We start from the raw sequence: 23,610 nt of genomic DNA on the forward strand, positions 1-23,610 counted from the left end.
ATGTGAAAATTATTATTTTTAAACTATAAATCTTTTAATTTTTAGTAATTTAAAATATTCTTTTATATAATATATAATATAATATTAAGTAAAATTCTTTTATATAATTACTGTGAGATAGAAATTTTTATTTAATGATTTTAAAAAGTTATATATAGTTTTATTCAAAGATTAAAAGATTCTTATATAAAGAAGTTTATTTTCTTCTTTTAAAATTTAATTTTTAAAGAAATTATAATAAAAACTACTATTTATTATTTATTAAAAATATCTTTAATCTGAATTAAATAAATATCTATAAAAATAGAGTTTTTTTATTTTAAATAATTGATTTTAGTGAGAATGACTATATATTTTTTTTTTAATTTAATCTTTACATCTTTATAAAATTTATTAACTTTATTTTTAATAGAATTTTTAGTAGTATTTAATAAAAACCTGAGTTTTTTTCTAGTCTTTATATAAATATTTCAATCTATTTATTTTATATTTTCATATATTTTATCATCAATCACATCATATTTATATTACTTTTATTTATATTTATTTTATTTTTTAATTAGTTTCTTCTCTAAACTTATTGATAAATATATTATATTTATTTCTATTCATACTATTACTTGCAGAGATATTTAATAATTTTACAGCTTATATTTTTAAAGATTGTAGAGGATTAAGATCTAAAAACTAAAGGCTAGCCCTTCTATATAACAAGAATGAATTGCTTGAGAAAGGGAAGAAAAGAATGAGATGAGAACACAGACTTAAGCAAGCTTGTGTAGCATGATCACATGTATATGTGCAAACAATGAGTAGGCTGAGTCAGCCAGTCAGAGTGAATCTAGAGGTTCAGTCTCTTATAATATCTCTCTTCTCTCTCTTTATTGCAGGTCTTTACAACTATTTAAAGCCCTCTTTACATTTAATTTTGCCTGCTAAGAGGCCTCTCAAGTGTTCAAAGTCTTCACTTCTTGTAGAAGACTCATGTCATTCTATGTAGACTCAGCCCAATCTATTCATTTAACAAGATATTGCTTTTTTCTCTGATAGATTCATTCATCTCAAATTTTCTCAATCTCAAACTCAGATTCTTTCAGAGTCTCTATAGCAGATGGCTGTCAGTCAGTTTGTCTCTGATTAGACAAGGAATCTGTTATCACTGCATGTAGAAGCTTTACATTAAAGACATTGTGAATGCTGAGTAAGACATTCAGTCAGTAAGTATGAGATTCTATTTTTTCTAGCATAGTATATTGATTGTATTTCACATTTAACTTCTTGCATGAGTGATTAGTTCTCATATTCTCTAAGCTCAACCAGATTTTATCTCTGAGTTGAAAGCTTGAAGCTGAGTCTCTTCATCTATTTATATAGTTCTTTTGAGATTGCTGAGCATCTATCATTTTTACTTGAACTTACTTCAACACTTCACAGACCTTTCTCATATAATCATCTGCAAACTCAATGAGATTATATGACATTTCAACAGAGGATACATCAGCTATATCAATGAAGAAGATATGAAAAAGATGTGTTAAAAAAAATGAGCTCACATCTGTTGAGACAGCATCTCTATTATTGATGATCAGCTCTGTCAGAGAGAGTCATTCACATCAGTCATTCTGTTGAAAGCTAATGTACTTGTGTAGGTAGATTTTCAGAATCTGATTCATTTACTCTGTAGCTCTGTCAGTCTCTGAGTGATAGACTGTGAAAAGTCATCTTTTAATGTCTAATTTCTCACATATTTGAGTTCAAAACATGCTTGTGAAGGCTGACTCTCAATCTGATACTATTATCTTAAAGATGTCATATTGAGAGATGATGTTGTGAAGAAACACTCTAGTCACTGTCTCTGTATCAGTTTTCTTAACTACTTTTAATATAATTCTCTTGATCAGTTTGTCTATTATAATCATGATGTTTATGTATTCTTTATAGCTTGATAAGTTTATGATAAAGTTCATGAAAAGCTTCTGTCACATGTGTTCAGAAATGAGGAGAGGCTTAAGCAGTCCCTGATATTGATCTCTTCATGCAGTGTTTGATCTGCAAATATGACAGTTCCTGATCATTCTTTTCACATCAGCAGCATAATCTGATCAGTAGAACTCACATCTTAGAACTTCTGCCATTTGCTCTCACCCAGGATGACTGATAAGAGGTGAGTCATGAGCCTCATACACTAACCTGGTTTGAAGAGGTTCAAAGTCTGACACTCACTTACAACCTCAAAAGAGAAGCTTCTCATTCTCATTTAAAGAGCACTCAGAGACAGAGGTCTTAATGCTGAGTTCAGAAGAAAATCTGAATCTTCTCTCATGAAGAGTCTGCTTCAGACACTGCAGAATTTTATCATTTTTGTGAGCCTCATTTCACTGAGCTTGAAGAGATATCTCAGGTTTCATACTAGCAGTAATCACTCTTGATTCTATTTCAGATGTCAGTACATTAAACTTAAGTAGTTGAGCTTGCCTCTGCTTGATTCTCTCATCATCAGTGCTCTGTGACATGTTCTGCTCTCTTTGTGATAGAGCATCTGGTTCAGTGTTCAACTTTTCTGGCCAGTAATCAATTCTGAAGTTGAATTGATAGAGAATATCTATTCAACATAGCTGTCTTTTATTTAGTCTGCATGTAGTCATAAAGTATTCTAGATTCTTATGATCTGTGAGAATCTTGAATTCCTTTATACTTTGTAGCTCAGCATTTTATTTCTTTAAACACTCAATTATTGCTAATAACTTCTTATCATGAATCTCATAGTTACATTCCGCAGGTGAATGCTTGTGAGAGAAGAAGGCACATAAGCATAGAATGCTCTGCTCATCATATTGTAGCAGCACTTCTTCTGAGACATAACCTGAGAAGTCTGTTTCCAATATAGTCTCACAGTTAGAGTCAAATTGAAGCAGAATTGGAGCAGAGATAAACATTAATTTTAGACACTTAAAAGCTTTCTCAGCCTTGCTCATCCACCAAAAAGGAACATTCTTGCATGTAAGAATCATCAGTGAGATCATGATCTTTGAGAAATCTCTGATAAATCATCTATAGAAATTGACAAAGTCTAAAAATCCTTGTATACTCTTAAGAGTAGTAGGTGTTGCTCATTCCAAAATAGCTTTAATCTTCTCTGAATTCATTTGTATATCCTTGCCTGCTTCAATGATAAATTCAAGATATTTTATATTGTTCACCTTGAACTTACTTTTTCTGATGTCTGCCTGTAAGTCTGCTTCTCATAGACATATAAAGCATCTTTTGTACATGCTTGTGATGCTCCTGTAAGCTTCTTGAAGAAAATATCAAGATGTCATCTAAATAGACTGAGCAAAAGTCATCTAGATATTCACATAATACCCAGTTGATATATTTTTGAAATGTGCTTAGAGCATTAGCCAAATCAAAAGGTGTAATCAGCCACTCAAATAGCCTGTATCTGATTCTAAAGACTATTATCCACTCATCACCTTCTGTGATTCAAATCTTGTGAAAAGCTGCAATAATGTTCAGCTTAGTGAATCATTTAGCTTATCCAATTCACTGTAAAGTCTCACTGATTAATGATGGTAAATATTGATCCTTTCAGATGATTTTGTTAAGAGCTTGATAGTTCATACAGAATCTTAACCCACTCTCAGACTTCTTTACAAATAGTATGAGAACAGCTGCAGGAAAGTTGCTCACTTTAATAAAACTCTTATCTAGATAATCTGTAAGAGTTTTTCACAAAGTCAGTAGTTCCTCTCAAGACATATTATATAGTGGGCCTCAATGGGGTTGTTCCATGCTATCATCAGCCTTTTTAATCAGTTCAATCTCATGATCTCTACCTGGGTCATGAAGTAGGGGTAGAGTGTCAGTGGCTTTTTTATCAAATACATCTAAAAACTCATGATAATGTTCAGGTAGCTTTTCTCTAGAGTCAATCTTTGATTTCACTTTTAGAGTCTTTTGAATGTCAGTCAAATTGACAGTGAAGATCTCAATGTTTCACTTCTCTCAAGTGCTCATAAGCCTAGAGAAGCTTATGGCAAAGATGAGAATCACATCAGCTTTTGCATTTGAACTAGGCTCTACCTCTATGCCACCCTCTTCAAATCTCACAATTTTTTGATAAGAGATCATAGTCATTTTTTGCTGGGCCAGCCAGGGGTCACCTAGATACATATCATGATCATATAACTCATTCACCATGTAGAGAAAGGCTTGTTCAGTTATATGATCATCTATATCAATTTGAATGCTAGTTACTATGCTCATACAGAGTTCCATGGAGACTTCAAAGCCTGTTATTTTAACAGAGGGAATTTCAATGCATGAGAACTTATACTTGTTAATGTAGAATTGAGAAATAAGATCATAGACATGATATTCACTGTCTATCATTACCATAGTTGAAAAGGCATTATCTACTAAAGCATTGACAGTGAAGGATTTGAATATTATCTTAGATTTAAATCTTCTTCATTACTTTCTCATAAGCTTCTTATTTCACTTTTTTCAGTGTCTTTTGATTGAAGCTACTCTTTTTCTGAATCCTCACTCATATCCATATCATCATTGTTCAGTACTAGCTTAGGGATCATCTTAGCTATTATGAGAGTGACAGAGTGTCTGAGAGATTTGAATAAGCAGCTCTTAATTATATGATCTTCAGCTTCACATCTCAGGTACAGGCCTTGCTCTCTTTGTTAATTAACCTCTATCTGATTTATCAATTTGATGTGGTGAGCACTTGAAGTCACAGCACCAGGAGAGAGATTCATCAGATCATCAGTAAAAGCTTGAAATCAGTTTCATCAATCAAGAACAGCATGACAAAGTAGAGAGTATGAATTAGATGATGCTGATCTGAAGAAGATTTGTCCTCATGATGTTTAGATCACTGTTTTAAAGTCTTAAGCTCAGAGAGTTGGTGATCAACTAATCTAAGCTCCTTGCAGTAATTCTCATATGAAGATAGTTCTCTTACACCCATCATGCCTTCCCTCAGCTCCATGCTTAGAATGAATTTCAAATATCTCTTTTTAACATGATCATCTCATCTATGACCACCAGCTTCCAGCAGTAGCTGATTAAATTCAGGCAGAAAGTCAAAGAAATCTCTTCTACTCTGTCATAGATTGTTGAGCTTTTGCATAGTATTTTTCTGTCATGCAGAATCACTAAAGAGCATGCATGTCTGCTTCAGTAAGCTCTCTACTGTGAAGTTGATCTTGTTCTTATTACTCTCAACTCAGAGGTAAACTCAAGCTGCTGTCATTTCTTCCAGTATTAAGTACACATATCAAGTACATTTCTCATTTTTATCTAAAGCTTTTTCCTCAATCTTAAGTTTTGATTGAAGCTTTAGCTCTTACTAAGGATAGTGCTTCAGATTAGAATCATTATACTTCTCATAGTCTGATAGCTTGGTCTTTGGTCTTTTGACTGCAATGAGTGATTGTGAGTTCAATTGAGAGAGAATTGATATTGAGATGTTCAAAGCTTGTCATAGATTAGCTATTTCAGCTTGCTGAGCTGCTATTAAATTTCTGTTCTCACACTGAACCTGTTTCTGCTGTTGAAGAAAGGCCATTTATTGTTGTTTAAAGCTGCTGAAGGTGTCCCTGCTCATTGCTTCACATTGATTCATTTGTGTATTTATTGTACAAATCTGTCACTTTATCTCATTCAGCTAGACATTTTCAATGTTGCTTGTTTGTTTGTTAGCACAATTGCTAACTCAGTCTATTCATATACCAGTACTATCACTGAACTTTGTGATGCAGAATTTAAGACTCTCAATAGCCTATCATATGTCAGCATGTTTGCTGAGCTTCATAATACAGAATTAAGACTCCCAGTGACCTATCAATGAAAGGAGTGAAGCAATTTATAATGTAGAGGATTAAGCTCTAAGAACTAAAGGCTAGTCCTCCCATATAACAAGGACAAATTGCTTGAGAAAGGGAAGAAAAGAATGAGATGAGAATACAAGCTTAAGCAAGCTCACATAGCATGATCACGTGCGCATGTGCAAATGATGACTAGGCTGAGTCAGCCAGCCAGAGTGAATCTAGAGGTTCAGCCCCTTATAAAGATATCTGTTTATTTTCTCTTGATTCAATCTATTTCTAATGATCAAAGCTTTCAAAATAGTTATTTTTCATCAGATTCTTACTGTAATTCAATGATGTAGCTCATAGAAAATATTTTATATCTCAAATAAAAGAAGAAGAAGAAATAGAATATGAAAATAATATACAAATAACTTTTTTAAAAAAAAAATTATTTAGATTATAATCTATTAAATATCTGAAATAATTATATTAATAGTTTATTTCAAAAAAGTTATATACTATTATGTGATATACTAATTTATAATAGAAAATCTAAACTTTAATATTTTTTATATTAAGTATAATTATTTAATAGTTATATTATCTCACATTATATATATATATATCAGTTAACTAGCTAATTCTGTTATCAATGATGATTTAATTATCTCACAGATCATAGTTTAAACAGTATATTTTTACAATAAAAATACATTTTTACTTTAAATTTTATTTTATTAAAGATAAATAAATAAATTTAATCAGATTTTCTTTAAAAATACTCTTTTTCTACTAAAAATCAGAAGATTTTAATAAATTTTTTCTGTTATGAAAAAATAGTCACATTTATAAAGAAATTAAAATAAAAATATCAATTCTATAAAAGAAAACTTTTTTTTATAGTAAAATCAGAAGATTTCACTAAAAAATTATTTAATTACAAGTAATAATTATATTTTTTAAAGAATTAATACTTATATTATTCTTTTATCTATAAGTTTTTACTTAATTAATATAATTTCAATTAATGTATATTATATAGTTTCTTATTAAGTAAGTAATATCACTGTGAGGATATTTAGAATGAGTGAACTAAGTGTCAAAAAAAGTGTGAGAAGCTTTATAACTAGAATAGTAAGAGAAAAGATATAGAGACATAGTAAGTACTACAGAGAAAAGAGAATAATAATGAATAAAATATATATATAGAATTAAATAATAGCTAATTACTGAATCTTTTAAAGAAACTTTAAAAATTTAAAGTATTTATATATATCAATAAGTCATAATATATTTTATATATAAACTTTTATAAAATAAGAAATTAGTAATATAGTAATCTAATTCTTAATGAAATATTGATTATATTCTTCAGAAAATACTGATTATAATGAATTAATTTTTGATAAGTATTGATTTATACTGATTTCAAATATTGAATTTTGAGATAATATTAATTTTAAAAAATACTAATTTTAAAGTGCTTTGATACACAATGTAAAGATAAGTGCTTTAGTAAGTAATATGATAAGCAGTGTGAGATAAGCAGTATAAGAGTAAAAAACTAGTATAAAGAGTTTTGACATCATAGTTATTCTCTCTTTCATAAATGCTGATCTTAATATACTATAAGAATATAAAACATATAATCAAACACTACTGATTTAAGAACTCAAATCTTGTAAACACTAAATAACAGAAATATAATAAAAAATATATTAAGATATTAAAAAATAGATATAAAAATAAAACTAAAAATAAAAATAAAAGTAAAAATAAAAATATAAAGAATTTATTTACAAGTTAATCAAATTACTTATTCTTTACAGTAATTTTTTCAAATATTGATAAACTTTTGAAAAGTTAATTAGATTATAAGTGAAATAAAAAAATAATTTTTATAGATATAACATATGAAATATAAGATAAATTGTATGATACTAAGACTCTCTATACTAATTCCTTGCTATCACAATACTTATCACACTGCTTATTAAAACACTTATCTTCATACTACTTATCAAAGCAATTTAGAATCAGCATCTTTTACAGAATCAGCATTATCTCAAAATTCAGCATTTAGAATCAGTACAGATCAGCTTTTTTCAAAAATTAATTCTTTAGCATCAGCACTTTCTGAAGAATAGAATCAGTACTTCATGAAGATTCAGATCACTATATTGCTAATTCCTCATTTCATGAAAAATTAAAGATAAAACCTATTGCTACTTATTCATATATATAAATACTTTGAATCTTTAAAGTTTCTTTAAAAAATTCAGTTATTAGCTATTATTCAATTCTACATATACATTTCATTCATCACTATTCTCTTCTCTCCATATCACTTACAGTGTCTATATACCTATCCTCTTATGATATTAGTTATAGAGCTTCTCATACTTTTTTTTGATACTTAATTCATCCATCTTAGTGTCCTCATAGATTGACAGAGAAGATGAATATGATTGATTTGAGCAGGACAGTAGCTAGTCTGTGCAGTAGCTAGTCTAAGGGGAGGTGTTGGAGCCTAGGCTTTATATTATAAACTAGCACACCACATAGTAGTATATAGCATCCCTGAGATAGCTACCATTACAACCACTTTAGACGTTCCACAGTAACCTCTAACAGACACACCAGTCACGTGACCTGATCTAAACCATATATAGTCGTTCTTGTAGCGTGCAATCTCTACAATCAATCCAGCTTGCCACTCTGTCAGTTATAACTCATTTTAAAGCACATGATTTCCAGACACGGAGTTAAAGGAGATTCGAAAGTGTTATGGCACTGATTTTCTTTCTGCTGTGTCGAACCTGCACCCCAAGCAGGGTGTCACACATATTATGTGTTTTGCTGTCGACGCCGATATTACATGTTGCTCTCAAAACGTTGATGGAGTTCGGATTCCGTGATGGGTGGGGCCAGAGTGCATTCAACCTTTAAACGTACCAGCACCGAGCGACGGGCATTCCTACAGGAGTTTCTAGAACGAGAAGGAGATGCGTATTTCAAGCCTGATGAGGAAGGCGAATGTAAGAAGCATCAGATAAATTACTCGCATATTAAGTCAGAGAGTCCAGAGCAGGAGATGTGACAGGAATGCGGATTCTGGAGCTGTTCCCAGGCAACAGAAGTGTGCTACGACAAGGTCACCACGAACGTGGTAAGACGGACCGACCGATCGACTACAATCGCACATTTTGGTGGAGCAGAATCAAAGCGAACCTCAAAACACTGTACGGCGAGACCACTTAGAAGAAGTATCGACGGCAACACCCAACCAACAATACGAGTGTGGAAACCCCGACATTGATGGATTGGGGGCCCTTCCGCACAACGACTATATCACCTGGCAGATGCGAAATCCTGCAACGATTCAGCATAACTGGTTATCTCTGTATCAAGAATCTCTAAGGCCAGGAAAGTGTCCAACAGGCAATCCGCTGCTTCGCACATGAACAACGCAGGACTGTCGACAGGACCATTTTGTGCAAGTCGGCCACAAAGACAGCAGTAAACCCAAGCCAATGTTTCCTCGCGAAAAAGCAAACGGATACTGAAACAACCACAAATATTTCGTCCCAATTAGGCGTTATGTATACGTTCCCAACACATCTTAATAAGCTTTGTACTTTATATACTCAGATTCGATTTCTAGAATTGCTACATGTGTCGTAGCTATAGTTTTACAGCGGTTTTCAAAGAGGGATTTCACTTATTGACTGTCGTTTTATGGATAACGACAATACAAAGACTTATGAAAAATCGAAATTCCGGGCGTCAATCGCAGCTCTGCCCGCAATTTTAGAGTTTCTCTACGCAGTAAAATCACCTGTATATGTATTTATTTATGTGCAAATGTTCTGGGAATAGAAACCATTGGCAAGACTGCAAGACATTTGGATAGTCAAAATAATGCATTGGGAACACATTGTCTCATTCCTTGACATAAGTATAACGTCTAGATGTTCCGCAGGCAGGGATTATAGGTGTGTATGTAGCAAGCTAGGCATGTGCGGTTTTCCACATCAAAATTCATATCAACCATGTGCATACCGTGGTAATTGCGGAGTACAGGCAACCTGATGGTATCCCTGTCAGACGGGAATTGGGCAAATTAATTCCTAGAACAGACCGGTTTGCACGACAGGAGCCCAATCAAGTTCATTAGATCAGAACAAAGGATCAAAACTGAAGAACGCGCACATTATGTTGTGGGAAAATCATCCATGCTCAAGGCGGGATGGTCGCCTTCGATATTTAGAACTGGAGTAAAGCTTGACTCTGTGCCACTTCCGGTTACATAGCCAAAAGTGTACCCACTCTGCCACCCAAACCACATTAAACCACTCCCGTTGCTGTCAGCTTTGACCCAAGAGGCGGAGAATTTCCCCGCATTTGCAAAGGGTATTCGGGAGATTCTCGGATGACGGTTGCATATCCATTGGTGCGCAGAGGGTATATCGCCGTCGTTAACGGTCATAAGGAGCTCGGGAAACTTGGGATTCCAGAGTAGTTGTCGAATATTGGACTTCTGGATCAATGCGCCAATGAGAGTAGGAGTTTGGCCTTTCATTGACCACATCCAGACAATATGTGGAAGCCCTTGGTCGATTGTTACCATCATGTCCCCAGTTGGGTTGAAGACGATAGAGGAAACGGCGCGTGTTCCACCAGTGATGTTGTAGGTGTATGGGAAAAAGGGGGACTTCGGAGCTAAGATATATTCAGTCCCATTGACCATCGGGGTGCGTTGTTCAGCGTATATGTCACGACCTATTGACCCAAAAGACATAGGGTCTTCAAGAACCGATTGCAAAACAAACTGGTAATGACGTTAGTTTTTCATTATATATTGTTGTCGTACAGGGAAATCGAGAAAAAAACATACTGTCTTGCAGTTGATCAGGGTGACCGTCCCGTCGTGTTTTCCAATCGCCATAAGTCGCGAATCCGGACTCCACTCTATCATCTTTACTCCTAGGCTGTCGTCATTGGCTACATCACTATAAGTTCTATAATGTTGCCCACCCGCAGTGTAAACAGCAACTTTGGGCACCGCGCTCGCTGAATCCCAAACAGCCAGCCACGCGCCGTCCGGACTCCATTTTAAGCCTTGAGCATCTATCGTATTAAGAGTTACTGCAGCAATGGCCTCATAAGTCCCAGGTTCATGGACAGTCAGAGTATCATTGGCATCAAGCTTTACAAGCAGTGCCAAGTGGCCCGTGACAGGGCGGAAACCATAACCGGTCACATTCGCAAACTTGGGGGATTTGATCACCCTTTGACCGCCAGTTGACAAAGAGAAGATCGTAAGGTGGACGTTGAATTCAGAAAAGGCGATTACTTCATCATGTGAAAATGCAAAATCGACAAGGGTGAAGTTGAACGCATCGCCTGCTTCTATTTCAGCGGACCAGCTCTCGTCATGCAAGTCCCAAACGGAAATATGATTTCCACTCGCACAGAGAATACGCTGACTATCTGGCGTAAATGCATCGGGCTCAGGGATCACAGGTCCAGGTGGTTTTGACCACCGGAGCGCCCTGATGCGACCCGCAACACTGTCATTTAGAGTGATAGTCCGAATGATACTCTGACTTTCTAGAGCAAGAATTATGGACAGCTTGTTGCCATCAAGGGAGCACACATATCTGCAATACTCAGACGGAATAACAGAAGTGCTGTCTTGTTCGTATATCATTAGCCTGGGTGTCTTGTAGGGCGCTGTTGGAGGACGGCTAGCGAGCAATACTTAAGTTTTTTAGACTTTTGGTGGACATTGCCAGTTCAATGGGATCCGAAAACGATTATCGCAATATTTACGTATTTCAACATGGTTCCATTTTTAGTTCTGTAAAGCGGTACTGAGTAATTTTTGTATTTCATATAAGCTAGCCATTTTTAGTTCTTGTCGTTGCTAGTGCTAACGTTAAACCGCTTTTAATGTGATGACTAAGCTGATTGACGTTCCATTCTTAACGTACTTCACCGAGCGGCGGATTCTCTCCGAAAATCATCAAATATTCAACATATTCAACAACCAACACACTTAAATATTTAAAATATTAATAAATTAAGACTATCTAATAGTTGAATATATAGCTATTTACTAGGGCAACTGCATATAGTATGTTCAATAGTCTCACAGCTGCTGTAGCGCGGTGGAGCTTGCTGGTGAGAAATAGCTTCAATCTGAGCTTCAACCTGCATATCAAGCTGCTAAACACACTCATGACCTTCCTGTGTAGATAGAATAGTGTCCTGACCTATATTAGCATGTCTCTGTGTCTTTTTCTTTGTCTTCCACTCATTCTCTGCTTGTAGAATCTTGATTTCTTAATGAAAAAAAGAATAAAATACTTTTTTGATTCTATATATTTAATAATTATGATTTATTCACAATTCTCCTGGATAGCTGTACATAATCTCTCATTGCACTTAGCTGCAATAATGACTTTAGAGGCTGTACAAAGTCCTATTGTAAAGTCAGTCTCATCAAAATTTTATATATCATCTTCATGAATTCTATGTTCTTAAATATCTTTATGTATCATCTCTAATCATTATTTTATAATCTTTGAATTTTCCTGCTTTATTTATTGATAGAATATAGAGTGATTATAATGTATATATAGTTAAAAATGACATTGAATAAATCTATATATCAAGTTGACTTCAATAGTGATGATAGAATTAACAATATATGTTTAAAATAGAATTTGTATCATTTCATATAAGAACTATGATTGAATTGAAAAGTCTTACTTATCTGCATTTAGTAATTGTTTAAGAAAAGTTTTCTCTTCAATTTCTGTCAATTTGTGACTATTTGTATATATCTATGAGTGTAATTTAATATCAACAAGTCATTTATACAATATCATTTCAGAAATCTTATATATCTTTGAAGCTTTTGTCTTTGATATATTTTTTTTAAAATTTATATGAAGCAACGGCCAACTATATATGAGATCCTTTAAGATAAAGACATTTTGATAAAAAGTATGAAAAAATAATATTTTGAAGATAGTTAGGTTGCATATTTGATGATTTTCAAAGAAAATCCGCCGCTAGGTGGTGAAGTACGTTAGTTATACCTATTCCCAAATTGTGATGTTCAATTCGAATTCAAATGTTCAAATTATTGTTATAATGAGCTTTTTATTGTGATGTTTTGAATTGGATCTCAGTATTTAAATTGCAGAAACTTGGCATTCAGTTCATACTTTTGGATTGTGGTGGAACTACCTTTTGGCAGAGTCAGTCAATCAGCCAATGATTTTGTTTTTTGAGCATCACATTCCAAAGGTTTCATTTTCAGGCAGTTAACGGTGCTGTGTCCATCTAAGTTGTCAACTTGGGCCCTACTAGAAGCCTCACAGTCATTGCCCAATGCCCACACCATGAGTTGAACCATGAACCTTGCATGAAAAACAGCGGAGGTAACTAACTAGTATGGCCACCACACGTTGTAAGATCTAAGTTTGAAACTTTGCACAACCTTAGCTCATTGAAAGTCGCCGTTTGAACATGGGACTTCCTCTCCCTGGTCCTTGCGAATATATATATATATATATATATATATATATATGTATATCCAGCTGGAAGGTGTTTTGAGTCAAACAACTTGAATCGTTAGAACTCGCACCTTTAAGGCGGTCCCAGGTCCAGGACATTTCTCTCTCTTTGCATTTATGAAGGCATCTGGACACACGATTCATTTTCACGTTCGGCAACAGCGTTGCAAAGCTTCTTAAGATGCCAGCTGGTAAACCCAGTATCAACAAAGACCATCTTGAAAGCAATGGAATTACTTACGACGAATCCGTTCCTACCCATGATGATGGTGGACATGCTGGCTCTACCCTTCCAACACATGTTCGGTCATTTAACCAAATCCTCTTGGACTTTAGTGCCTCGGTGACTGACTGTCCATATTAGAAATCGATTTGAGCAAGCGGCACAGACATATTTGGCAACAGGTCGGGATAGGAACGATAACAATAGTTTTAGACCCCCGGAGTCTGCATACATGAATGATTTCGACACTCCATCTGTGTTGGCCGAGGATTTGCAGCTTCAAATGAACCACGGTGTGAACGTAGCAAAAAAGATTCAACATGGGGTCGAAATGTGCGCCACAGATATCGAATGGCAATTCATGCTGCAGAAGGTATTCAGATGTTATGAGGATCTTAACGCACTTGCGGAACAGCACTGGTATGCTCTCTTTGACGAAGGTGTTTATTTCAGGCATCTAACCATCAGAAGTAGGGATCTTCTTGACCAATTTTCTCTGTAGGTAAGTAACTCCCTCCTGCCCTAGCTCTTCCCAAAACAGCATTAACTCTTTTCTTCTAACCAGGCAAAAGAACATTTTATGGGATGATACTGAAAATCGTGTCGACAATCGCCTGGCGAAACTTCTGAAACCAGATTTTTCTTATGGATATACAATTTATGAGGATATTTCCTCTTCCCTTCAATCAACCGAGCTTGTAACGAATTTCTCACTTCAATCGCTTTGGAGAGCTTCGTTCTGCCGGTTTAATCTCTTCTCCCTTTGGTGGGCTTCACAAATGGACAAAGGACCAGTAAACTCCTGTGTTTCGAAATCAACTCCTCTGCTTTCCTTGGGCAGTGGTTGAGATCCATCCCCTTGTAGTTTCACGCCAACATCTGAAACAATTTACCTACTGCCAAGCGGCGAATGCGGCGTTGGCCGCCCTGAGGATGTATGAAGATCTCTCTAAAAGGTTCACTGGCAGGTATGATTTTGTTCCCCCAGTTGTTTTACATGCATTGGAGCGGAGATCAGAGTTTGGTTGGCTTATTCTGAAATAGAGCATGATGTTCCCGTTGATGATGTAAGAAGTGCCTCCCGATCCTATGTTTGTTAAATATAATATTGTTACTAATCAGGTTTTAACTGCACTCGATTCATCAGAAAATGGCGTGTATCTGGTCAAGCAGCCTATGTCTAGAGTGGGGAGTAAAGGTTACTTGTCGTATCGTCCAGAATATGATATTTTGGGCGTCAAGAGTATGGAAACCGCGTATAACTGGCTACATCAGTTAAATCCGGCTAAACAAACGTTTGGCTTCGCCTGACGGCAAAGCCGCCCAGCGAGCGTTACCCATGATATTTCATCCACTAGGTCCACCAAAACAATTTTTCTTTGCAAAAAGATTATAAACTCCAATAGTCCATTTGTTTTCTCAGCAAACCCCACCCGTCCAAAGCTTCCACCACGTTCGACCATGAAGAAAAGCTCCAGATCGAAACATAGTATTCAACTACCTTCAGCCCTCCAACAAGCCTCCCAGGGTCACGCATCTAAAGCGGTTTTCTATCAGGCGATTCCCAAAGGCAAAGGCGATAGCTCGATAAAATCGAACAACCGAAAACATGACCTACGTTCCTCGAAAGGACGCGAAATTGTTGTTAGACTGCCAAAGGTTAATGATCAAATAATCGATTGTCCACACAGAAACAACAAAATGGCATGCTAAGATCGTCACATCTTGGTCCCGTGATAGACACGGAAATTAGAAAAGAGATAGAACATGGTTACATAGCGGAAACAGAGTTGACACTGAAGAGGTTAGATAACTGGATTAAATCTCTGAATTTAAACTCAAGGCATCGATGACCATGGTGCAGGAAATAGAGCCACCGAGAACGAAGAGGAGCCCCCAACTGGTGGTTTAATCGTTCCAGAGGTGGCTGAGGGAAAACAAGACGCAGGCCAAGCAGAAGACTGCAAGGAATGGACAATCCCAGGGGTTTAACTTCTCTAGACCACCGTCAAGGACATCGCAGATGAATAGCTCTTCCCGCACGGACCCAGCTAAACCTTCTGGGGCACGTGTGGTTCCGTTTCGGATGATTATGTCTGCTAGGGTACGGAGACATATAAACCTGGTGACGTAAATTGCTGGAGGCTTGACGAAGATACCGGAGTTGATAAATGTCACACTGGAAGTAGTGTATCCGGAACGGAGATTATATCATCGTGCAGCAGACCGCTCAAGTGGGAAGAGTATGAAGAATGGAAGGGGTCACCCAGAGAAGTCTCTGAAAACAAGAACGCGCAGTCGTACTGTGAAGATCGCAAAGGCGATTTTTGGGATACTTCAAATCAACAAGCTAAGCCCACAACTGGGGAGTGCTTACATTGTAGAACCAAGTTTGTGGAAGAACTTGAGTTGCTATTGGGGTATGAGCTACCTAAATTGAGCGCAGTTTCAAAGCGGCTCTCTGAAATACGGGGAGGAGAACTACTTGATGCTACTTGCAGTGTCCTCGAGCTTTGGGTATCCCGAAGTGACAGTGTCCCGTCCGTATCCGGCCTGGAAAAGATCTTACAGGAACTGAGCAGCGTTCTGGAACCTCATGATACCATTCAACCGGAGCAAATGTGGGCTACTGAAGTAGGAATCTGGGAAAAGATAGATCAGGCTTTACAAACTCTTCATCAGTCGAATGACACCAAATTAAGGAACCTGCTGGTGTGGACTATAGAATATGTGGATCTAGTGGACATTATTGACCTTTTCGATATCCTCAAATTTGGGGAGTTATCTTGTGCACATCTGAAGTGCATGAAGCAAGAGGCTAAATCGATCATGGACCTCTCGCAGGATTGATGGTTCTATTTATAAGATGCCTGCCTAAAATTGAACAGAGAAAAGGGTTGAGAGTAGGGTTTGAACCAGCAGGACAGGGGTTTATGTGGATCCTACTAAAGCTGCTCGACAAAATGGCCAGTGTTTAGTTTTATTAACTACATGGTTTGCAAGAAATGTGCGGTATCGCGAACTATCTATAATCAACACTCTATCCCTCTGAGAACCCGGAAAATTAGAATATGTAGATCAGGATGCCAACCCGGAGCATTGGTGTGGGAAAAGTCACCTTTATATGATTGGGAAGATATCTCATCATCTCACATTTTTCCAAGTTATTTGATCAGTGGAAATCCATATCCATATGGATGCAAGTCGGGAGTCCCGAACTGGTGTAGCTGCAAGCATGACAGTTATTTTCGGCTGCTGGTTGTTTAGAATTTTAGCCCACATTCATGCACAACTCTTTTTTGGGGAGAGGGGAAGAGGAGGGGGGGTTGCGGCTCACACTTACCAGATTTCAAGAGATACGAAACGCTGGGCAACGAAAGAGTCTTCAGTGATAATAGAATCAAAAACAGGCGAGGTGTTGGCATCCCCACTGCCATCACGGTACATAACTATTGTATAGCTAACAAACAACCGCGTAAACCGTGATCAAGATGAATGAAATACAAACCTGACAGCTGCTGGATAAACCTTTCCTTTAAAACTCCCTCAGTTCAATACCTGATATCGTTAATATCAAGAAACTGACATTCAACATGGCTCATATGCTGTGTCTCCGAAAACTTCCTCTATCATTGCCACCTGCAAACAGACCAGGTTTCATGTGCGGGATGATAAAGATGCAAGAGGGGTAATACTTTTCTACCTCACACAGGTCTTCTCATGATTTATCTGATTTATGCATATAATTTAATTAACAGCACATTACAGATCGATATAGATGACCTGAATATAACCATCGTCCCAATTGATCCCAACCCCTCAACTGCATCTGCGTCAGATGCGACAAAAAACAAATCAGCCAAATCTCGTACTATATTGAAAACCAAAAATGATGGAATTGAGATTCTGTCCATTGCAGACCTACATCTCAAAGCAGGTGTTCTCTGGGTTCGTGGGAAGAAACAGGACGGGGAAATCTAGTTAGTTGAGAACCATTGTTTTATCGTCCTTTGTCCTCGATCCCTCCATATTACGGTGTTATACGGCATAGGTTTGTTAAATGAATCAACTGGGTGGGACCTGTGCCACTGAAGGGTTGGTTGACTGACTCGTTTGGCTTTATGTTGCTTCGTTCTATCAAGCGATTTTGCGTGCAATTGTTGAAAAACTTATTCCTGGTATCCCTGATAATTTGCGAGCATCTATTCTCCAACAAACTGAGGATGAGCCGGTCTCATCTGGCAAACTTTGCAATGACAAAATCCTGGAAAAGTCTGGTGGGAATACGATCTTAAAGTAAATCGTGAGGTGGGATGGATTGACAAAGGAGATTGAGAGGAAGATCAGGGGTATGTCACAACTACTTCATTATTTTAATCCTATCGCAGACTGATTGAGCATAAACACTCTGTGTTTCTTCTCAACATGAAAATGCTCTCGCATGTTTTAGAAGAGACGGAGGATCCCTGGGAACCCGTGAGAGCAACCCGACAGCTTCGCCATGAGGAGCTGGAACGAGAGTTGTTTCCCGCACAAAAGAATGTTAGCTTGAGGAGCGGAAGTCGCGGGATGTAAGCAAGGAAGGATCTGAAAATAGTTGAAAGGGGGGTTTCGGAATCTGTGAAGCTGTGAGAAGTTTATTCCATATGCTATTAGGTTCTAGATTCGAGATGGGAAAAGGATGAGAACTAATAAGACCTAGGCATAAAAAGAACAAAGACGAATCCTTCTGAGTTTCAGGAGGAGACGCAAGGAGCAGTGGATCTCCTGAATGAATTGCGGTGCCAATACGAAGAGGTATGCCGGTCACAAATTGTTAGCACAACCATGTTAACCCATATTTATTCACAGATGAAAATTACTGATATTGAGGCAGAAGCGTGAAGGGTGCTCCTAGGTCTTGGGTTCAAACAACTGCTTTCGAACAACCGTTTTGAGTCACTCTCAGGCGGCTGGCGCATGCGTTGCATGCTCGCCGGAATCCTGATCAGAAAACAGACATCATGATTCTCAATAAGCCTACCAAATTTTCTAGACCAATTTGGCATCGTTTGGTTCGAGAATTGTTTTTCTCATTTGCGAAAAGGTGGGCGATGACAGGATCATGCTATTTGTATCCCATGACAGAGTCATCCTGAACAGTGTCTGTGAGAAAACAGTCATATTGAAGGATAAGACGTTGTCATACTTCAAGGGCAACCTTTCGGCGTACGAAGAGAATTTGGGTGCCCAGAAGCTCTTCTGGGGTCGGATGAAAGAAGCGCAGGATCACCAAATTGCGCACATGGAAGCATCGATACGAAGCAGTATAAAAATGGGCAAGAAAACTGGTGATGATGGCAAACTCCGCATGGCTAAATCTCGTCAGAAGAAAGTAGATGAGAGAATAGGTGTGCAGGTGAGAGCTAAGGAATGGAATTGATCTTGTAATCCAAATTGGAGACCGAGTCGGGAAAATGAGTCTCAATGGGAGTGGGAAAACAACTTTGATACGGGTCCTCGTAGGCTCAATGCAGCCGTCGCAGATTACTGTGTCACGAACATCCTAGAGCAACCGTCGGTTACTTCTCTCAACATTCCGTGGACGAACACAAGGCAGTTGGTCAATCTGAACTTGTTTAACGGGGCTTTAACTGATATCCCGGGATGCCGACGGGAACCTTGTGGAGGGTGAAGTACATAGTTTGCTGAGTTCATTGGGTCTAACAAGGCAGGAGAGCATCAGATGTCCCCATTCCACAGTTATCAGGAGGCCAATTGGTCATTATGGAATTCGTTAGTATTAGATCCTTGCTCATGCAAGCAGAAATTGCTGCCAACATTTACGGTGTATTGTGTCTATAGGTTTAACTGGCGATGGCCAGGATTGTCTTGGATCTACCACACTTGTTAGTCCTGGACGAAATCACAACCCATCTTGTCTTCCATTCTGTGATTGCGCTGGCAGAAAATCTCTCATCTTTTAGCAGTGTGATACTATGACGAGAGTCAGAACGTAGCAGGCATAAGATAGTAGTATTCATAATAACTAGCTAATCTATATGATGACTATCCCTCAAAAGAAGAAGAGAAAAAACAGCGAGGAAAGAATGAAATATATATACGTGTGCGAACGTACGCGACCTTAAGTCATACGTGAGGCATACGGCCGTAGCGGCGGTCTGCAGGGATCTGAGGCATACGACCGATACGATGCTCGTGACGATACTCATCATTTCTCATAATCGCTACCTAGTTAAGAGGTGTTGTTGAGGGTAAACGAGATCTCACACAATCTGGTGATGGATGTGGTGATGGTGGATATGACTGTGGAACTGGGTGAAGACAAATCTAGGTGGTGGGCTGTGTATGAGTTAAAGCGAGGCAAATTGCATGTCCAGGAGAACGGCGTGGAACGGTTTGAAAAGAGTCTGCAGAAGCAGGTAGCGAAGATGATGCCTGGGGATTTTATAGAGGTACCTTCTCTATTGAATGCTTCCTGATATTCTTCTCCGTAATTTCGCTCCTGAATCAATTTTTAACTTTTCCACTCTCGATATGAATGCTGAGTAGTTAGGTAGAGGAGCACTAACTATTAATCGTGCCGCTGCGCAACCCACACCAAAACAATAAAAACACCAAAATGATAAAAATCTTGAATCACATCCTCATTATTGCACTCTATATCAACAACCAGTAGCTAATCTATAATAAAAAGATTATGAACATCATTCCCAGTATGTGTGTCATCTCTAAATCAATTTAATTCCTCTTTTGTCAGTGATGTGAGTGAGTTATTGTCAATTTTTATAAAATCAACTTCAAGTTTATATCACTTCTTATTCTAATTTTTTTCAGCTTTATTATTCTTACACTGCTTGATTTTTCTATTGACATCTTTAATAGTGAGGACTTTTTGTACTTGAATCTGACAATGAGTTGTTTTAGCTCTGTATTGTTTATTGACATTGAAAAAGTTCTTTAATTCAATGATCTATTGCTTATTAAGTTTTACATAAATTAGACTTGCTTTGAATATCATGTTCAAATGACATGTCAAAATAAGTAATTTCAATTTGAGAGTATTTCTAATAATTTATATAATATTTTTTATAATAATAATATAATGTTTCAGCTTTTGAATTGTTTTTGATGAAAATAGTTAAGAAAAAAGATAGATATATAATCTAAATCATTCTCATCTTCATAAATATGTAATAGAGGAGTTAATGAGATTTACTGCTTAGAAATATCAAGAACTCAGTCAGAATTTCATAAATATATATCACATTGAGTTGATTCTGCAGCTATTGTATTAGATTTAAAGATCTGCTTTTACATAATTGAGAGATTTTGTAGAAACTGTTGTTTTTTATAATTAATAAAATCATAATATGCAGTATAATTGACTGCTTTTAAATAATAATATTTATATTGTTAAAATAATAAACTATTTAGAGATTATAGCAAATGAGTAATATATGATGAAAATTTATATAAAATTATCTTATTAAAATCTGTATATTGTATGAACTTCTTAGTGATATAAGATTTATAATTATTTATTAAAAATAATTAATAATTTCTCTTCTATCTATTTTTTATAGCAATATTGAAATGTTTAAGTCATTTAAATTCAATCTCATCATTTGTAAATTCAATATCTGATATAGTAATTCTATAATTGCTGAGTAAATTTATCTATATATATCAATTCTTCAAATATATTTTGAAGATTAAAATTAATAATAATAAAATAATATAATTATTTATAAATATATTCAATATCTATAATTAAATTTTTAAAAAGAATAAAGAAATGATGAAATTAGCTTCTTTAAAAGTAGTTATAACTCATTCTTCATGTTTTTACTCTTCTTGAAATTCAATTTCATTGAAGTTATATATATTACAGACATAAAATTGATATTGCTCAAATAGAATCTGAAGACATTTAAATTATATATTAATATATTTAATATTTTCAACTGTTACTCTCTTTGAATTCATTGACTTCTATTTCATTCTTTTATATTCAAATAGATGTTCAATAAATCTATAAGTTTATATCTTGCTGACTTTTAAAGAGAAGATAGTTGAATCTATATACTGATGTTTGAGCATTGAATTCATAAAATCTTTAATGTATTTAACTGTGAAAGAATAATTATTTTCAACAAGTAGCTTAATTTATTATTTAATTACATTTTTCTAACTTTTATTTAATCTCTTGTTAAATGAAATATTTGCAGTATTCATATTTCTTTCATTGATATACACTCAGAGACATTGATAAAAAATCTCAAATTCTTATAACAGAGATAGTATTTTAAAATTTGAGTTTTTTTGATTATAAGTAATAGTTTTTTAAATATAGTCTTCAATATTCTTATTTTTATTTGACATTGTGATGAGCTATTAATTGATGAAGATGATAAATATGATAAAATTACAAGATTTTTATCATTTTGATATTTTTATCATTTTGATGTGATGCATTTATATGAGATGTGAGTTGCGCAGTAGTACGATTAAGTGCTTTATCAAAATCAAGATGATTTGATTCAATGCTCACAATAAACTCTATATTATGATGAGTGTAAGGCACGTGATTAAAATAGCTGCAACTCTGGTAAATGTTGAACATTTGAAGTGATTGTATTGATAATTTATTTCAGAGATGCTATATACTACTATATGATGTACTAGTTCATAATAGAAAGTCTAGGCTTCAACACCTCTTCTCAGACTAGTGTCATGACTTCAATCTAGGCGCAAATGAACAGATGTTTGATTGCTAGCTAGATAAGCTATTTAAGTAAATACTAAAATGATTTTTAAAAGATGAGTTGAAGAAAAACTCTATTTATGTAGCTTATTTTCTTAGCACAGTTGCTAGGTAATTGTCATATTTATATGTTATTCATACACAAAGTAATTGCAGATTTGTTCACTGCTGTGTAAATAATTATAATTACTGATTATCTAGTTTATAGCAACTACACTGTCAAGAAGATTAGATATAAGTCTGTTCTACATCATTTCATTACCTTTTCTTAAAGTCTAGACTGTAAAGATACTAAGATAGATGAACAAATTGTCAAAAGAAAGCATAAGAAGATTTATAATTAAGATTGTAAAAGGGTAAGTGTATAGACACTGCAAACGTTATAGAGGAAAGAAAATAGCAATGAATGAAATATATATGTAGAATTGAATAGTAGTTAATCACTGAATCTCTTGAAGAAACTTTAAAGATTCAGAGTATTTATATATATAAATAAGTAGTAATAGATTTTATCTCTAATCTTTCATAAAATAAGAAATTAGCAATACAGTGATCTAAATCTTCATAAAGTACTGATTCTATTCTTCAGAAAATGCTGATGTTAAAGAACTAATTTTTGAGAAATGCTGATTTATATTGATTCTGAATGCTGAATTTTGAGATAATGCTGATTCTTTAAAAGGTGCTGATTCTACAATACTTTGATAAGCAATATAAAAATAAGTGCTTTAGTAATTGAGTGTGAGAATCTAAAGAATCTGATTTTAAAGTGCTTTGATAAGCAGTATGATAAGCAGTATGAGAACAAAAAGCTAGTATAGAGAGTCTTGATATCACAGTTGCCTTCTTTTTCATAGACACTGATCTTAGCAGCTCTGAAAGGCAATTAATTTTAAATATAAAGATGTAGCTATATAGTATTTATTAATATAAAAAATAATATTTATAGTGCTTATTCAGTGATGTTGAGGAACTAATTATGTGAGATAATTATTATATAAGTATTTATTGCTATAAGAATAAAGAAAGAAAATATCTTTTACTCTTTGAACTTTTCTTTCTTTACAATCTCACAATTAGAATCATTATATATTTCTTGTAGTTACTGCTATCTCTGATCTTGAAGCTTTTCTCATTTCTTACTTGTTTCTGTCATTATAACAAAATCAATCTCTGCACTCTTTGAGTAAACTCTTCTGTTTT

General features: G+C 35.4%; 5 protein-coding genes across 5 annotated transcripts; 4 read left to right on the forward strand and 1 right to left on the reverse strand.

The window, feature by feature from the left end:
* Positions 1-8,745: 8,745 nt before the first annotated feature.
* PAAG_08541 (hypothetical protein) lies at positions 8,746-9,089 on the forward strand (the record flags this gene model as incomplete). Its single annotated transcript, XM_015846544.1, has 2 exons — positions 8,746-8,866; positions 8,959-9,089. 2 exons carry the CDS (start codon positions 8,746-8,748, stop codon positions 9,087-9,089), a joined length of 252 nt encoding a protein of 83 aa, XP_015701208.1.
* A 952-nt stretch (positions 9,090-10,041) lies between these two features.
* On the reverse strand, positions 10,042-11,541 carry PAAG_08542 (WD40 domain-containing protein; the record flags this gene model as incomplete). The annotated part of the gene is made up of 2 exons (XM_002789499.2): positions 10,042-10,659; positions 10,726-11,541. The coding sequence occupies 2 exons, from the start codon at positions 11,539-11,541 to the stop codon at positions 10,042-10,044; spliced, it is 1,434 nt and encodes a 477-aa protein (XP_002789545.2).
* Positions 11,542-13,598: 2,057 nt separating this feature from the next.
* Positions 13,599-16,490, forward strand: PAAG_08543 (hypothetical protein; the record flags this gene model as incomplete). The annotated part of the gene is made up of 11 exons (XM_015846545.1): positions 13,599-13,723; positions 13,782-14,060; positions 14,115-14,138; positions 14,206-14,406; positions 14,506-14,575; positions 14,763-14,883; positions 14,960-14,998; positions 15,064-15,284; positions 15,332-15,410; positions 15,484-15,626; positions 15,744-16,490. The coding sequence occupies 11 exons, from the start codon at positions 13,599-13,601 to the stop codon at positions 16,488-16,490; spliced, it is 2,049 nt and encodes a 682-aa protein (XP_015701209.1).
* Positions 16,491-17,233: 743 nt separating this feature from the next.
* On the forward strand, positions 17,234-19,262 carry PAAG_08544 (hypothetical protein; the record flags this gene model as incomplete). Its single annotated transcript, XM_015846546.1, has 8 exons — positions 17,234-17,328; positions 17,399-17,588; positions 17,622-17,691; positions 17,783-17,936; positions 18,029-18,211; positions 18,353-18,437; positions 18,676-19,038; positions 19,146-19,262. The coding sequence occupies 8 exons, from the start codon at positions 17,234-17,236 to the stop codon at positions 19,260-19,262; spliced, it is 1,257 nt and encodes a 418-aa protein (XP_015701210.1).
* Positions 19,263-19,921: 659 nt separating this feature from the next.
* On the forward strand, positions 19,922-20,122 carry PAAG_12583 (hypothetical protein; the record flags this gene model as incomplete). The annotated part of the gene is made up of 1 exon (XM_015848057.1): positions 19,922-20,122. One exon carries the CDS (start codon positions 19,922-19,924, stop codon positions 20,120-20,122), a length of 201 nt encoding a protein of 66 aa, XP_015702332.1.
* Between the last annotated feature and the right edge of the window lie 3,488 nt (positions 20,123-23,610).

The sequence above is a fragment of the Paracoccidioides lutzii genome (assembly GCF_000150705.2).
Source record: "Paracoccidioides lutzii Pb01 unplaced genomic scaffold supercont2.37, whole genome shotgun sequence".
NCBI classification, from domain to species: domain Eukaryota; kingdom Fungi; phylum Ascomycota; class Eurotiomycetes; order Onygenales; family Ajellomycetaceae; genus Paracoccidioides; species Paracoccidioides lutzii.